Here is a 17,210-nt window from a genome sequence, read left to right as displayed (position 1 = left end):
CCAATAAATGTTAAATTTGAAGTTGAAATAAGCAGAATTTCAACAAAAATTAGCGTTCACGTTTCATTTATATTATTGAAAAAAATTGATTTGTATACATATGTAAAATTGTTCAAGCTACACCTATAGTTTAAAATGGGTGAATTTGACGAATATAAATCATTCTCCGTGGCAGTGCGTGGCCGAATGGTTACGCTGTCCGCTTTGTAAGCGGATGATACTGGGTTCGATTCCCATCTGCTGCAACCTTCCATCGGATGAGGAAGTAAAATGTCGGTCCCGGCCTTGGTTGTTAGGCCGTTAAGTCATTCCAGGTGTAGGAGTCGTCTCCATGCCATAAGTACAAACAACACACCAAACCAAGCCTACTCCGGTGGAATCGCTGGCGGCGGTTGGACTCACAATCCAAAGGTCGTCAGTTCAAACACTGGAGTGGAAGGTTCCTTGGAGTAAAAGAGGTTTGGGTGCTCTCCCCATTTAAGCCTTCGGACTCCTAGGTTCGAGCAGAAACTTGCAATAGAGACCACAAAAGACCCGGGGGTCGTTACTGTGGATGGTTTGATTTTTTTTTTGATAAATCATTCTCCACCGAAACAAAAAAGTGATCATTTATGCTACCCAAAAAAGTTTGTTTTTTTTTTTAGCTAACGTACGTAGAACGATTCGCACTGAGGTCATTAAAGGCTCTAGAATCCGTTTCTGATGATGGTTTTAGCATTTTTAAACGATTTGCGGGGCGCGCAGTTCTAAAGCAAGCCCATTGTCACACGCCGCGCGAAAATAAAGTCACCGCCCGTCAGCACAACAAACTGTGACGAATTGGGAGTCTTTGACATTCAAATTATTCAAACAGCATTGTTCAAAAGCGGTTTGAGGTTGGCTTTTCCTTTCGCACTTTTCATTTTCAAAGTCAACATAAACAGTGAATTTGAATTTTTCCTCTGGACGGAACAGAACGAAATGCTGCCAAATTTGAGCTGTATGACGAATTGAGGAACCACACGGAGAAAAAAGAGTTCCCAAAATCGTGAACAACCGTTCATGAAAATGGGAACCTCGAACAAAGTGTTCAAATCCCATGGTACGATTTTGAAAAACGTACCATGAAATTTGAACACTTTGTTCGTGGTTCTCATTTTCATGAACGCTTGTTCACGATTTTGGGAACTCTTTTTTCTCCGTGCATGTGTGGATAAATTCGTGTAATTTTGTTGATTTTTGTTTTGAGAGAACAATTCGACTCGCAAAACGCTTTCGCAATTTACTTTCCCAAAGAATTTTGCCAGCAATTGTCTAAATTGTTCTTGTTTTGTAAAACCACCATTCACAATTATCGACGGTTCGATGGCTAGGCTGGCTGGTTCTGCGACACCGACCGGCTGACCGGCAAATTGTTCTGGGCTAACTTAGCATATAATTGAGATCCAGGTCGGTCATGATGTTCTAGCAATGGCCCCTTTGGCACGCAAGCAGCAATGATCATACGCGCCGTGGCCCGGGGTAAATCGAAAAAGCTTGCAGCATCCATGGTGCATCATTATTTCGCTATTGATTTTTATCTTAGAAAAACTACGTACGTAATATTACACAAAACAACTGAATTTGGTTTATTAAGAGTGCTCAAAAAATTAGCTGAGTTGCTTTCTCACTAAATAAATGATTCAAATATATTTTTCATAAAAGTTTCTTTTTGGTCGTAAACTGTTTATAGATTTAATTTTAAAATGTAAACAATTCAACCAAATCAGTGAAGTTATCATTTCCACCACCTTACGGTAAATGTAGGGTAAAACCAGCGTAGAAGCATCAGCTCTCTAGAGTGGGATGAGATGAACATGTCACGGGCATATCAAATGGGGTGTTTTCCGATCTGGTTCTGAATTGATTATCGTCATTTGTGCCCGTTTGTGTCCAGCACCATCGACGACACCGCGTGCATGGCTTGGACGTCGCGACGCCGCCGCCGCCAGCGGTCTAGACTCACCTGTGACAGCATGCTGATGCGCTGCTGTTTACGCAATAATCGCACTACCATGAATGGCAGAGAGCAGTGAGCAGAGAACTGATAACAGCAGATGATGAGTTTTGCGACCGTTCTAATTGAGTTCATTGACAGTGTGGACAGGGCCGTTTTGTTCTTGATTGGTTTTTTTTAATAGTCCTAGGGTACTTTTTCATTTAAAACTAGGTGTGCTGCATTTCCTGGGCACTTTGAATATTTTTTAATTGGAACTTTTCTTGTTAGATTTATTTTTAAACATCTAACTTCATCCAACTATACTATTTTGCAAAGACGATCGATCAATTATTTTGGAAAATTATTTCGGTTCCTAAAGCCCTACGTACAACAATAAAAAGCATACTAGAGTAACATTCCAGATAACTTTTTTTTATTTTCAAGCAAACAAATTAAATCTAATAGTCCTTTTGCCCCCTTGAAACGTGCTCTCAAGTAAAATATTTTCTGTCCATAGAGGTGATCGAAATTAGAAAATTTTTAAACAATTTTTGATTTTTTATGTATAAAGTGTCATTGTGCTCAGAAAAATAAACTTAATTGTTGTATGTAGTTAAATACGCAATCTAAACTCAATTTCTGTATCCAATTTGAGAGTTATTTACTAACAACACAAAACCACAAAAATGCAAAAAATACTGCACATACTAATTTCGTGGGGAAGCATGAAATCGGTATGACTGACCGTAAAAGAAGGGCTTTTCCCGATAGTTTGCGGGATATACCGAAATATTTTGTCGGAAAGTCTAGAGCAACCTTTTTCTAATGTTTTTTTTTTCTCGATTTTATGGGATATTTCTTCAAAAAAAAGTCACTAAAAATCGGTGCATTCATGTTGATATCACTAAAATTTGTTATAAATATGCCTTGGGAGACTCTTACTAAATATATTTGACCAACGTTTGACTTCCATAAAAAGTTTTTAAACCAAATTTACCAAATTTCTATAGCTTTTTTAAATTACCTCAAAATCAAAGCTGGAAACTTTAATACGATCGAATATAAATCTTTTCTTTGTTAAATCTGTCATGAAAATACAGCAATACATTACCCGGATACAAATTCGTGCATTAAACAATGCAAAGCATATATTAATGCATTAATGAGCAATAGGTTTCCAATAGAGCGTCCAATTTCTCGTCCCGGAAATTCCCGGGATTTCCCGGAAAAAAATATTTCCCGAATTCCCGAAATACAAGCGCAGCTCTGGATTCAGCCGTTTGTATTATGTATTTACAAAAAGAAGTAGGTTTTTGGTGCCACTGCTTTGGTGGCTTTTCCTGCCTTAAAAAAAGTAAATAAATTCAAAATTAAAAATTCAAAGTGTACATTTTCCAACCTTTTTGGCCGAAATATATTATATTGAAATTTTACAAAAAAAAAAAATAAAATTAGAGAACCTGATTTGAATTAGGTCATCTCAATCTACTGTTAATATTGAACTTATCATCATGCCTGTGTATTTCATTACAAGGTTTAATTCAGATAATATTTATTTCTGAAGCATTCACAACTAGGAATAGTTCGCTTATATGATGAGCAACAAAAATTACGCAATTTCGGAATGAATATTTACTATTTTATTTTCGACAATCCATTTTAACGATTTTTTTGTTATATCATTTGAAAATGAGATATTCATCATTTTGGTTTGCCTTGACCAAATTGGATGAAAATTAAATTGATATAATTAATTGTTTCAAAAAGGGTTGTTCGAGAAGAATTTGTTCAAAAGTATTGGAGAAATTACTGTTTGAAGTTATTAATTTAAGAAGCACCTGAGCTACCAAGGGCGTAAGAGGGTTAAATATGAAAAAAAATATCGCTTAATTTTTATCACTTTTACAACATGAAATTTTCTTAAATCTAATTAATTTATTAGGTCATATTACCATATAACCAAAATCATATCATAATAGGAACCATGAAATATTTCATGCCATGAAAAGCATTATTTCTAAATGATTTTTTCCATTTTAACTTTATAAGAGACAAATTTAAAAGCAATTTTATTGTTATTGTTGTGAAGCATAGATTTTCACTGTCCACTGTACACTTTGATTGAAAAAATGCTTCTCAACAAAAAATACCATTAATATTCATTTTTTGATTTGGTACGATTTGTAAGACAGCATTAAAGAATAGAAAATTTATATATTTTCTCTAAGTTGCATAATTTTTAACTAGCAGTCATGCCTTTAATTGATCCTCACACTCATTTTGACCATTAAAGTTGCTGTTTTATAAAATTCTGTCGCAAAATATTAATCAGATACAAGATCATAATAAATTTCGTTATATTTCAAATTTCCCGGGAATTGGGTACTAAAGCCCTATGTCAATTTTTATGTACAACGGTAAAAAAACACGATAAAAAACCATTTCTGATCACTTTTTTTCATTTTAATGCAAATTTTTTTTGACAAGACAACATTTTTCCGATGGATCAACTATGGTCCCCTTGGAACGAGCTGTCAAGTAGGAGCTTTTCTGTCAAGAAGGACCGCGAGGTTAATTTTTCAAAATTGATTTAAAATCCATTTTAAACTCTTTGTGCTCGTACAAAGGGTCATTGTACTCAGAAAAATAAGCTTTATCACTTTAAACAATAATATCAGCAATCTAAGCTTCATTTTAAGACCCAATTCCCGGGATTTCCCGGGAAATTTGATGAAAATTTCCCGTTTCCCGGGAATTTTGTAACCCCGGGAAATTGGACGCTCTAGTTTCCAAAATTATTTTTTTTAATCCTCACCATTACATTTAAGTTCATTTTAGAATAAATTACATTATCTGACCAAATTCCGATAAACGGGAAATGTCTCATCCGCAGCATCCGATTGCTTGCCTTGAGAATAATACATAATACCGTTGAACAAACACTATGATTTTGAATCGCATCATCATCTTCTATGATGAATCCTGACCAAACACCCTATCCTACTAACACATTTTCAGGTTCCTGGCGCTTGTGGGGTGTGAGCACAGAGTAAATCACCTGCCCTAGTAGCAACCTGCGCTAACTAACATTCCCGTCCCTTAAAATCGAGGTCTACAAGCTGACATGGCGGGCACCGTTGGTGGCCAATGACTGTTACCTATTCGCAACTGATCTAGCTTTGGCAATCATGGTGTTTTATCTTTTCGGCGCATTCATACAAGCTGTTGATAAGGGAACACTTGATAGTCGAAGCCTATGATCAGTAGTGATGAAAGGATATTACGGTTCTGTTCAGCAACGGAGGGGCAACCATGGGTGGTCTCTCATGCTCATGCTCATGCTAAATTACATTATCTGAACAAATTCCATGAAACATGTATCAGTTTGTAAGCAGAGACATGCCTAATTGTCTAAAATAAATAGTGAATTTCTCAAAAATTTCTGAATTGTATAACTTCTCACATAATGCTTTAAAATAATTTCCTTGAATTTCGTCAAAACTAGATAGGTATAATAGTTATGTTTCAATAAAATATTACCATCATTAAAAAATATCTGAGTACGCTGTGTTCATCATGTGAAAGAGAATAAAATCAAGAAATTTTGAAGAAAGTCCCTATTTATTTTAGAAAATCGAGCATTGAATCAAAACCGATACTTTTAAAGGAAATTGCTCAGAAAACTGTTCTCTACAATGTAATTGATTCCAGCAATTCCATTTGAAAAGGACACAAACCGAAAAGAGTTCTCCGATCGTGCTCAAAATTTGTGTGCGGATTCCTTGGCCAAAATATTAAGACCCGTATTTTTTTTTTTTGTTTGGCCATTAGGGTGACCTTCACCGTGGTCCCAAAAGTGTCAATTTTAGTCAGTTTTCGCAAAAAATATTATTTTCAAAAATCATAACTCCGCTCCATTTCAACCGATTTTAGCTGTCTTAGATGCAAGTTGGCCTTTCAATGAAAAATAATTTGAGGACCGAAAAAATATGCCAAATATTTGAAAAAGTCGCAAGAAAACTTAAAATGGCGTTTTTGACCATGTCTGGACCAAAGAGAATGTGTCTTAAAATATTTTTATCGGATTCCTAAAAAAATATGTATCACACTCAAAAACTAAAGGTTCATTACCAGGATTCCGGGATATGATTTTTTGAAAATAAAAAGCCACGCGCAAAATCAAGAAAATGACGAAAACGGAAAACGTTTTTCCACTACACAGAAAAAAAACAATTCTTGAAACCGTGAAGTCAGTTCACGATTATGAGAACCACGAAGGAATATATTCACGTTTATGGTGCAAATGCACCATACTCATGAATAAATTCCTTCGTGGATCTCCCATTCGTGAACTTAATTCACGATTACGAGAATTGCTTTTTTTCTGTGTAAAACTTCAATAACTTTAAACTTTCAGCGTTTTAAATAAGAAAATTTTGGTACCCAAACATGTATAGGTCATCGCTGAAATTTTTAAGCAATCGCAGTTTTAGTGAGAAAAGTTGTTTTTTCTTGTTTTCGTAATTTTCTCGATTTTGCGTGTGGCGCGCCAAAAATCCCACTTTTGGTTTTCAAAAAATCATATCTCGGAATCCTGTTTATGAACACCTCCAGTTTTTGAGTTTAGTATGTAAAATTGAATCCAGGACTGTCTCATTGTTCAGCTCATGGGTAACAGTGAGACACTTTGATTTTTATTCATTGAACTTTTCAAAATTAATACATGTTTATTGAGTTTTAACTCTATTGAACCAAACATATGAAGTTATTTGGTATAAATAAATGGATGTTTCTAAATTTAAGGCTGGTACAAATATTTTTAAAAGTTTTTGTCACCCCCCCCCCCCCCGTTCAAAATTGGCCCGAAAAATCAGGGGGCTAAAAAAATATTTTTGCAATAAGCTTCAAAATTTCAATAAAAGTTCAAGTGCAACCAGCTGAAATCAAATTAAAATACATTCTTCTGCGTTTAAAATCATTTTTAGCATGTTTGGGTTTATTAAAAAATATTAAGATTTTTTGAAAATTTTCGATGCAAAATCTTTTTTTTTCGATACAATTTTTGTTTTTGTCAGATCTTAGATTTTTTGAAAACTAATGATTGCACAACAACTGAACTAGTGTAAAATGCATTGTAAAACACTTTTTTCATTTAAATGTGGAGATTATGGCTTGTTATTTAAATTTTTATATTTTTTTATTTTTTTGCCCCCCCCCCCTTGACCTCGGCCAGGGCCGAGGGACAAAAACTTTTTTAAATATTTGCATCGGCCTAAATACTACAAGACAAAACATGATGTTTTACGAGAAAACTATTGATTTTCGTAGAGTGTCTCATTGTTTCCCAGCTGTCTCATTATTCCTGACAAGTGCGTCTACAATGAGATAGTTGAATAACTCTGGCTGTAGACGTCAGATCGGTTTCACATTTTGATCAATGTTAGAACCTAGGTTAGAACACATTAAAAGAAAGAAAATGCAACAAAAAGTACATTAAAGCATGTTGATGAAAAAAATACAAAAATTGTTGAAAGTTAAACACTAAAAGGGTCTCATTGATGACTACCCTACCCTTTGACCTTTTGAAAACTAACCTGAGAATATATTGTTCAAATATTTAATTCAATTCGTATTTTTTTTAAAGAATTTAACAGTTTTGCTTAAAGATGCTACATTTACAATTCAATGAAACCTAATGCTGGTTTTAACATCCTCACTTCTAAAGAAAAAAAATCTGAAAAAACTCGTTCCTAGAAATTTTTAGTTTTGGCAGCCTCTAAGGAATGAGAATTGCATCATTGCCCTTTTTAGATTTTTATTAATTTTCAATGCAAAAAAACGTTCTCTCAACTCCATTCATCTTTTTTTATGTGATACCTAATTTTCAAATTTCCTCCCATCACTGGGTCATTCTGTCCATTCGTTTTTCATTATTGGGTCCACGATTAATATTTATGTTTGTAGAGCAGCGCAGTTAAAAAAAGATTACCGTCATCATACTGCAATTTCTGAGACAAAAATGGTCTTTAATTGCCGAAAACAACGTAATATATGCATAGATCGTGTTTCTACTCCAGTCATAACAAAGCGCAGACAAGTACGGCGTGTCAACAAAAGTGTCATTCAAGAGCTATTCAAAGCGTTGACGCTTTCCACGTGATAACCCCCCTTTTCTTGGTTGAACATGGCCTGGAAAAAATCAGTTTACTTTAGGTTTTCGCAGCTGAGTTTTGATGTCTTTTGTTTTTAATCCATCTTCTACCCGCAAAATTGCATAACGAACCAAAAAAAATAAAGAGCAAATCTCCCGCGGCGGAATGCACCACAACAACGCCGGTCATGCTTGCAAGAGTTTTAGTCATTAAATTTAAGTCGTCTGGGCTCTACTATCTAGTCGTAGTGCTTTGGGTGCACGCTAGGGTGGTCCAAATCCGGACTTTTTTGGGGCTACCCCCTGAAATCAAAGATTGACCCATCACTAGACTAAATTCCAAATTTGAGCTCATTCTGACCACGGGAACCCCTCCCTCCAATCGCTTAAAGTTTGTATGGGAAAAATCGTCAAAATGTATGGAGAAAAGCAACTGTTTTACTTTTTTACCTGTGGAAGGCGCCATAATTATCCGATTCTTACCATTTCTCAAATGTAGAACCTTCATTAAATTTAGAACAACTTTCCCGAAGACACCATATTTTTAGGATTTTTCCCGCGAAGTTATTAGCGCCCAAAACTGACCCTTTTTGCGCGGCCAGCTGTAAGGGGCTACCTAACAACGATGTTTATTTCCAATTCGTACACGCACGTGCTCTCTCTCAGGTTCAAACTCTCTCACGAGCTTGCTTGCCTGCCTGCCTGCCTGCCCGCCCTACCAACAAGCGCGCGCTGTTTCTCTGCTTGGACTTTTGTCGTCGTCGTCGTTTTCGTTTGCTATCCGCTGTGCTGCGTTCTTGACATGTTCATTATAATGTTGAACTAAAATACCAGGTTTGTTTTGATATATAAAATTTAATGTAATATGTGATCAACAAAATATATCATATTATAAGAGCGTGTGAGAGAGAATACAAATTTGATGAATTAGTTCATCCATGAATCGTCATCTGTTCTGATCCAAACCTAATTGCAAACGTTTTGGATTTTAATTTATCTGCTTTTGTTACAAGAAATACCATGCAGTTTTTTTTAGATAAAAAAGGAAGGAATTTTCTTTAGATTTTTTTTAAACTGAATCCAAATGAGTATCTTAAAGGAAGGCCGCAACTGCAAGATCTGAAGGTAGTTAACGATTGTGCAGAAAGAGTTGTTTCCTGAATCGAAAAATTTACAGGTAAACTGACAAAAAATGATAAACAGTTGCAATATTTGTTGCAGGTGGTCTAGGAACACAGAAAGAAATTTCCAGAAAGAATAAAAAAATAATTTTAGAGAGTATGAATGAAAATTTGCAGCAATAATTGTAAAATTGCCTTGATTTGTACTAAGTATATTTTTGTTAAAGCAAACTACCTAAAGGAACAACATTTATATTACCTGAAGATTTTTTTTAAATAATTGAATCATTATCATGTTTCTTTAGCATATATGAAAAACTGCGTGTAATGCTTGGAAAAACAAACAAACCCTGTTCTCATGACATTTGCTGTAATTTTTTAATCGAGCCTAAGCTGTCTTTTCTTTAAACTATTTTTTTCAGCGCAGTTTTTTTTATTTTTGTCATAATTTAAGAATTTATATGCTAAATATATCTCAAAACAATCCTGCTATTTTAGTTGAAAATTATAATAAACATGCCAGAAACGCAGCGCAGCGGATAGCAAACGAAAACGACGACGAGAAAAGTCCAAGCAGAGAAACAGCGCGCGCTTGTTGGTAAGCAGGCAGGCAGGCAAGCAAACTCGTGAGAGAGTTTGAACCTGAGAGAGAGCACGTGCGTGTACGAATTGGAAATAAACATCGTTGTTAGGTAGCCCCTTACAGCTGGCCGCGCAAAAAGGGTCAGTTTTGGGCGCTAATAACTTCGCGGGAAAAAATCCTAAAAATATGGTGTCTTCGGGAAAGTTGTTCTAAATTTAATGAAGGTTCTACATTTGAGAAATGGTAAGAATCGGATAATTATGGCGCCTTCCACAGGTAAAAAAGTAAAACAGTTGCTTTTCTCCATACATTTTGACGATTTTTCCCATACAAACTTTAAGCGATTGGAGGGAGGGGTTCCCGTGGTCAGAATGAGCTCAAATTTGGAATTTAGCCTAGTGATGGGTCAATCTTTGATTTCAGGGGGTAGCCCCAAAAAAGTCCGGATTTGGACCACCCTAGTGCACGCTTAATGGTCTAAAAGTGAGCGCAAGAAGAGACACGTTGCAACAACACGTCTATTCTTTTCGTGGGCTGGCGGCGTGCAAATTTTAATTTCGGTACGCGTATCGCGCAGACTTGAATCTGGTGGTCGACCCCAAATGCTCTGATTAATTAACGAAAACAAAGCCATCAATGACGGGGAGATCGCGCCCCAGCAAATAAATCACTTCATTTTCTAGGAATGGCGGCTGCTCTCTAGGTGTGTTGAAAATTGCATGTGGTACACTCAAACCCCGATGGTTTGACACCAACTGTTGTCAAACGAACGGAGTCCCTTTTTCTTCTGACACCCTTTTTACATGGAGTTCACATACACTATCAAACGTTTGTTTTGATAGTGTGCGTGAGCGCCGTGTAAAAAGTGACAGTTCGTCACTTTTTGGTTTGACTTTGACCAACCAACGGGGTACAAACTAAAAAAATTGTCAAACGAAAAAGTGACCAACCACCGGGGGTTGAGTGTAAAGCTATTACATGTTCAGTAACATGTAATCAGTAAAATCGTAAAGAATTCATGTATTTGTAGCCTAGTTACTTTAGCACTGTCAAATCTGAAATGTATCTTTTGTTTTTCTTCACTAGTTTATTTTAATCATAGTCATACCGTCAACAGGAATAAAATGGAGCTTTAGCTATAGCAGCTATACAGCAATAAAGTACAGTCCAGACCGAAGCCTTGAAGTCCAAAGCCACGATTATCCAAAGTGTCGATTAGCCGAAATTCGATTATCTGATGGTTTGTATATGACTTTGGATAATCAAATTACGACCATTTATTTTTTTTTCTTTTTCTTGTTTTTAACATCAAACTCGAGTTCTGTGACCCCATTTCAGTCAAATTTAAATAGTTGCTGGCCTATTAAATAATAAAATGCATTTTTTTCAATATTTCGTCACCGCCATATTAGCCGCCAATCACTTTAGCGAAGTTTAGGGGTCATACTTAAGCTTAACAATACAGAAAAAAAAATCATGGTAATATTACATCTGGGAAGGGGTACATCTTTTATGTCAGAAAAAAGGTGTAATTTTACCTCTGGAAATGTGTAATTTTAAATAATGTAAATTTGGAAGCTGTAATTTTGGAAGGTTGAATATTACCTCTTTAATGATGTAATTTTACCTCAATTTAGACTGAAAAAGTGACATTACACCAGAAAAGTGGTAAAATTACACATTTTCAGAGGTAAAATTACACATTTTTTTCTGACATAAAAGATGTACCCCTTCCCAGATGTAATATTACCATGATTTTTTTTTTCTGTAAATCAAAAATCAGACAACGAAAAAAAAAATCGTGATTCGATTACCCGAAGTGGATTTTTTCCGAGACCTTCGGATAATCGAGTCTGGACTGTATTAACCCAGCTGTTGTCTTATATGATGTATACATCATATCTGGAGTTTTTTTTTTTAAAAGGACCAATAAACCAAATTTTCAATTTTTGCTTTTTGAGTGTTTTTCAATACCCCTGACTCAAGGCGGTTCTAAAAACACCCAAAAAGCAAAAAAACTGGAAATTTGGTTTATTGAACCAAATATTTTCATTACAATTCTAAGCACTAGTGAAATAATAATTTGGAAAAATGAGTGTAAATAACATAACAGATTATTTTTTTCAAAATCCTTGATAAAATCGTAAAGTTATAAAGATAGAATAGAATAGAAAAAAAACAAATAAAAATTAAAACATAACGGTTTGCATTGACAGATCGTTCACCCTGAAATTTTTCCAGTTTACAGTTTCAAATTGGGAGGAAGAAAGTTTGCTCTGCATTCACCAAATTGTGGGAGAATTTTCCCGCTGCATTATTTACAATGTGCGAGCATAAGGTACACATGTGAGCCACGTGTAGGCAAAATTTGCATAAAATCTGTGCCATTTGCATCTAATAAACTCTGCGCGCGCGTCCAACGACCCCGTGGTAAGTCTCATAAAAAGTGAAAAAAAAAGTACAGAATAAAAGTGAAAACTACATCCACTTCCAACTCCTATGGGCTGGTTGGACGATCTGGCTAGAGTTCGACCACCAGCGAGCGTTAAATTTATGCGCGGTTCTCATCAAATTGGCTTCAGCTCAGCCAAGTTACCACGACTGCACACATGTAAATATATGCTTCAGCTGGGAGGCGTGATGGGGTTTTCAGTGCTGTTAAATGGTTCTTGATTTAAATTTTTATTATCACAATTAGAAAAAATAAAATAAACAAAGCCAACGTCGGTGAACAGAAACTGCGTGGAGGCCGAATGAGCGTGGGCTGTTCTAGCTAGTTAAATCGAGCTCTAGGCTTTTGTTTTGATGGTCAAAGGCAGGAAGATCTAAAAAGATTTATGGTTTGAACTTTTGGACACAGCATCTACGGGAAGAGAAATCGCCCCAAGCGTTCTATTGTTTCTGTTTATTTCCTTATTAGCTTAGTTCTTTTTCGTTAAGTCCTAACTGGATATGAAACTCATAGCCTAGTTCAGCTAATATAAGCGAACTAGAATACAATTTAATACAAATCATGTTTATTTTTTATTCTTATTATTGTACAATTTGTTAAGCCAAATTAAATTTTTTGTGTTTTAAAATATTCTTTTTTTAGTGTGACCAATATTCCGAGGTTACAAAATTCCCAGGAAACGGGAAATTTTCTACCAATTTCTCGGGAAATCCCTGAAATTCTCGGGAAATGCACAGTTTATAGAAAATTGTTTTGATCCTGGTTCTGATAAATATTTTGCAAAAAAGAATGTATAGGACAGCAACTTAAATAGTCAAAATAAGTGTGAGGATCAACTACACGGATACTCATGAATAAATTCCTTCTTGGTTCTCACAATCGTGAACTTAATTCACGATTACGAAAATTGATTTTTTTTTCTGTGTAATGTCATGACTGTTTGTAAAAAAAAAACATACAACTTCAAGAAAATATAAAAATTTTCTAAAATAATAAACTGTCTTTCAATTCATACAAAATATCAAAAAAAATATTAGTATTTTTTTCGAGGAGTGGGTATTATTTTTTCAATCACAATATTTGGACAGTGATTAAAATGAATTCATGTTCAAAAACCATAAAATTGCTTTTATATTTGTCTCTATGATAAGTTTGAGTGAGTTAGATAAAGAATAATATTGATAATAAGGCAGAAAAAAATTATGAAGAAAATATGTTGTTCATGGCAAATATTTTTTTCCAGAGTAAATTCTAGAGTTTTTTTTAAAGGTCCTATAAACTATTGTCTTTCATATGTTTATAGGGCCTATTAAAAAAACTTTAGAAATCTTATTGGTTTGAGCTCATGATTAAATATAAAACCATTGCATTTAGCGTAAAAATCTACATTTTACTTGAAAACGTATTTTTATGCAAATACAAATACAACTCAAAGTTTTCAAATATTTGGAGCGAGTTTATTTATAATACAAAGCAGTTTTTAATGATTATTTAATCATTCAGCCTAATAAATAACTTCGGTTAAAAGAATTTTCAAAGCAAAAAAAGGAGTTCAGTGGTTTCATATTGAAACTTCTAACGCCCTGCCTTGGTAGCTTTAGTGCAGGGGTGCTCAAAGTTTTTGAAGGCCGGGTCAAATTTAAAACTCAAATGAGCTTGCGGGCCAAATTTACAAAATACGTTGAAATTTCTGTTATTTTTAAAACACGTTCGTTAATAAAAAATAATAATAGAAAAGACAAAATGTCACTTTTTTATCAGTAATGTTGATTTTATTGTTTTAGGTTTAAACAAAATTGTATGAACTTTCAACTTATATTTTCATTATTTTTTTTTATTTCGAAAATTGTGACATGTAATTTCAATGAAAAAATGTTACCTATAAAATTTGTTAAGCTCCCGTAAGGCGTCATCCATAAAGTATGTCAAGCAAAAAACGGCCAAAATTAACCCCCCCCCCCCTCCCCCCTATGTCACACTTTGTCACACCCCCCTCAAAAAGTACGTCACATTTTGCCAGACCCCCCCCCCCTGTTTTCGATGAGATTTTTTTTAGTTTTTATATCTTTAAACTCTCATAATTTTGGTATTTTTGCCAATTTCAATATGAAAAAAATAATAAATTGTCTAATTATTCATTTTTTTAGAATAAACATTACGAAACAAAAAAAAAACAGTTTTGTATCTTTTAAAAATAAGAAGACCTGGTACATATTACATTCAAGTACAAGTACAGTTTACTCAAATTGAAACGTGTGAAATTGTTTGAATTATTATGATTATTGGACAAAATATTTGTGTCGTAAAAAGGGGATCAAAATATTAATCTTATTTTTATAAACAAAAAAAGATCAGCATAAAAATGTAATAATTCTAATTTTGAAAATGTATGAAATCGCTTTTACAAGTGTCAAACGGGCCATTTTACATGATCATTCAAAATGGGCCCGCGGGCCACCAAAAATCACCTCGCGGGCCATACTTTGGTTACCCCTGCTTTAGTGCTCTTTACATTGTTAGCTTGACTCTGTGATTTCTCGAACAATGTAATACAAATTAACCTAAATCTTCTTGCACAATCCTCTTTGAGACATTTAATGACACCAATTCCATTTTCATCCAATTTTGTCATAGTAAACAAAAACGTAAAAAAAAATTATATTTGTTTTTAGCGGGAAAGGTACCTTATTTTCAAATGATATAACAACATTTTATGTTTAAAAAACTATACAAACGAATAAACAAAATCTATATTGGATAAAATGAAATTGAGTTCTGTCATCATTTTTTTGTAAATTTAAAAAAATGTGCTAAAAAGTAAAGAAAATGTATACTTTTGCTTGAATTTCGGGAATTCGGGAAACGGGAAATATTTTTTATTCTGGAAATCACGGAAATTCCCGAGAATTTTTTTCCTCTTCTACGGCTAATTTTTTTTTAAATAAAAAAACTGCTGATGTATGGATGTCGTCTGGTACGGTATGTCCCCGCATCTTTTATCCCATGACGATTCTATGAAATGTGATCCGTTCTCAGAATCTGTCCCGGCGGCTAATGCAACGCAGTAGGCCTGGCCGCTTTAATATTTGCAATACATGTTCGGAGTAACTCGGATGTACTCAAATCAAACCATCCACATTAACGACCCCCGGGTCTTTTGTGGTCTCTATTGCAAGTTTCTGCTCAAACCTAGGAGGAGTCCGAAACCAATCCGACCTTCGGATTGCGAGTCCAACTGCCGCCAGCGATTCCACCGGAGTAGGCTTGGTTTGGTGTGTTGTTTGTACTTATGGCATGGAGACGACTCCTACACCTGGAATGACTTAACGGCCTAACAACCAAGGCCGGGACCGACATTTTACTTCCTCATCCGATGGAAGGTTGCAGCAGATGGGAATCGAACCCAGAATCATCCGCTTACAAAGCGGACAACGTAACCATTCGGCCACGCACTGCCACATGAACTCGGATGTCGGATGCAATCTTTAAAATGGACAAGAAAATACATGGGGCGTATTCTAACCACAACTTTTTCCAGGATGCTTTCTTCGGACTGGCTGCGCTTGTGTTCGATTAGATTAGATTACAATCAGATTACAAAATGCTGCTGATATATGAATGTGAAATTTCAAATCTTTTGAGTGTGTATCGTTTCATTAGCGCACAAAAAATAAATAAATAGAACATGGAATTACATCAAAAAGAAAATTTCAAGAAGTACCTGGATACAAATAAAATGATTAGTTCTCCAACAATATATATGCGATAATTATTTGAAGACCCTGTGCTTATTTCAATCCACCTCATAAATAGTGGCTTCGTGTTTAATTAGCTCGTTAATGTTCTGTCCAAAAAAAGCCACAAATCAGCACCCACCTAGGTCACGGTGTCATGCAAGATTTTATCGCGATTTCCCACTTTTTACACCAAAACTCACCAACCAACCAAGCGGTTATAAAAGGATGGCGCATGACATTGACAGTCCATCTCACAGCTGACCGACCCTGAACAAATGAGAAGCGCCGGGTCCCATCATCAGAAACGGAGAGGAAATTGTATGCAAAATTTTCCCATACAATGAGAACCCGCAGGCTGGGGGTCGGATCTGGTGGCTGAAGATGTCATAAATTGTTGCATTCGAAAAACCGTTAGATCTGACGTTCTTTGTGGCTCTTTTCAAGGTGTCCAGAAATGCACCGAACTGTGGCGGGGTTTTTTATCGCATGGCAGATGCACCTGAATCGGGGTTAGGAAGTGCAGAAGATAAATTTTACATGGACAAACATGAAGAAACGTTTGAACGGCTTTTATCTCTATGGTTCGCTATTGTATCAAGCCTTTGTGGGTTTGGTAAAGACCCTATTAGTGTCTGTTAAGGGCGCAGTACATCTTGGCGAGATTTTACAAGAGTTTATTGTCTCCATTGTTTGCTAATTATGCCTGCTGTCTGGTAATGGAAATTTAATTTAAAGGCATTCGTCTTGTTTCTTGTCATGTTTTCGTTGCAGATCGATGAAAAGAATCTTCATCAGTTTCTGAAGGAGCACGAGAAGCTGCTACTATTTGGAGAGAACGATGCTGCTGCTGCTGGTTAGTATTAGAACAACAAACATGAGCACCTAAACTCCCTTCCCCCAAGCCCCCACCACGTGGTCCATCATTAATACCCTCTAGCATAATATCAAAACCAAACCATGGTCACATTCAATTGGCGCTTGCTATTTTTGCTTTATTTTATTTTCCACGCTTCGCGCCTCGACCACCATCCGCGATGCGCAGCGAATTTGTCACTCGAACAACTGGCAAGGCGCACCGGAAGTAAACCATTTGCCGCGCTGACCAACGTGCGCGAGCGCCGCGACGCCCACAGTTCTCTGGGGTTTCAAAAAAAGTTTCGAACGAATTTTCCTTCTTTGGTTTATGACAGCGATTCTCAACGGGGGTAC

At 35.5% G+C, this 17,210-nt stretch overlaps 1 protein-coding gene across 1 annotated transcript in view; it reads left to right on the top strand.

Moving 5' to 3' along the window:
- Window positions 1-17,210, top strand: part of LOC120422705 (A disintegrin and metalloproteinase with thrombospondin motifs adt-1) — a 32,842-nt gene that overhangs the window by 7,571 nt on the left and 8,061 nt on the right. The window contains exon 2 of the mRNA XM_039586217.2: window positions 16,773-16,854. Coding sequence (XP_039442151.1) covers window positions 16,773-16,854 — 82 coding nt within the window. The remainder of the gene's footprint in view (window positions 1-16,772; window positions 16,855-17,210) is intronic.

The sequence above is a fragment of the Culex pipiens genome, chromosome 3 (genome assembly GCF_016801865.2).
Source record: "Culex pipiens pallens isolate TS chromosome 3, TS_CPP_V2, whole genome shotgun sequence".
NCBI classification, from domain to species: Eukaryota; Metazoa; Arthropoda; class Insecta; order Diptera; family Culicidae; genus Culex; species Culex pipiens.
The sequence above is the reverse complement of the archived record's forward strand: the minus strand, read 5'-3'. Positions and strand labels throughout refer to the sequence as shown.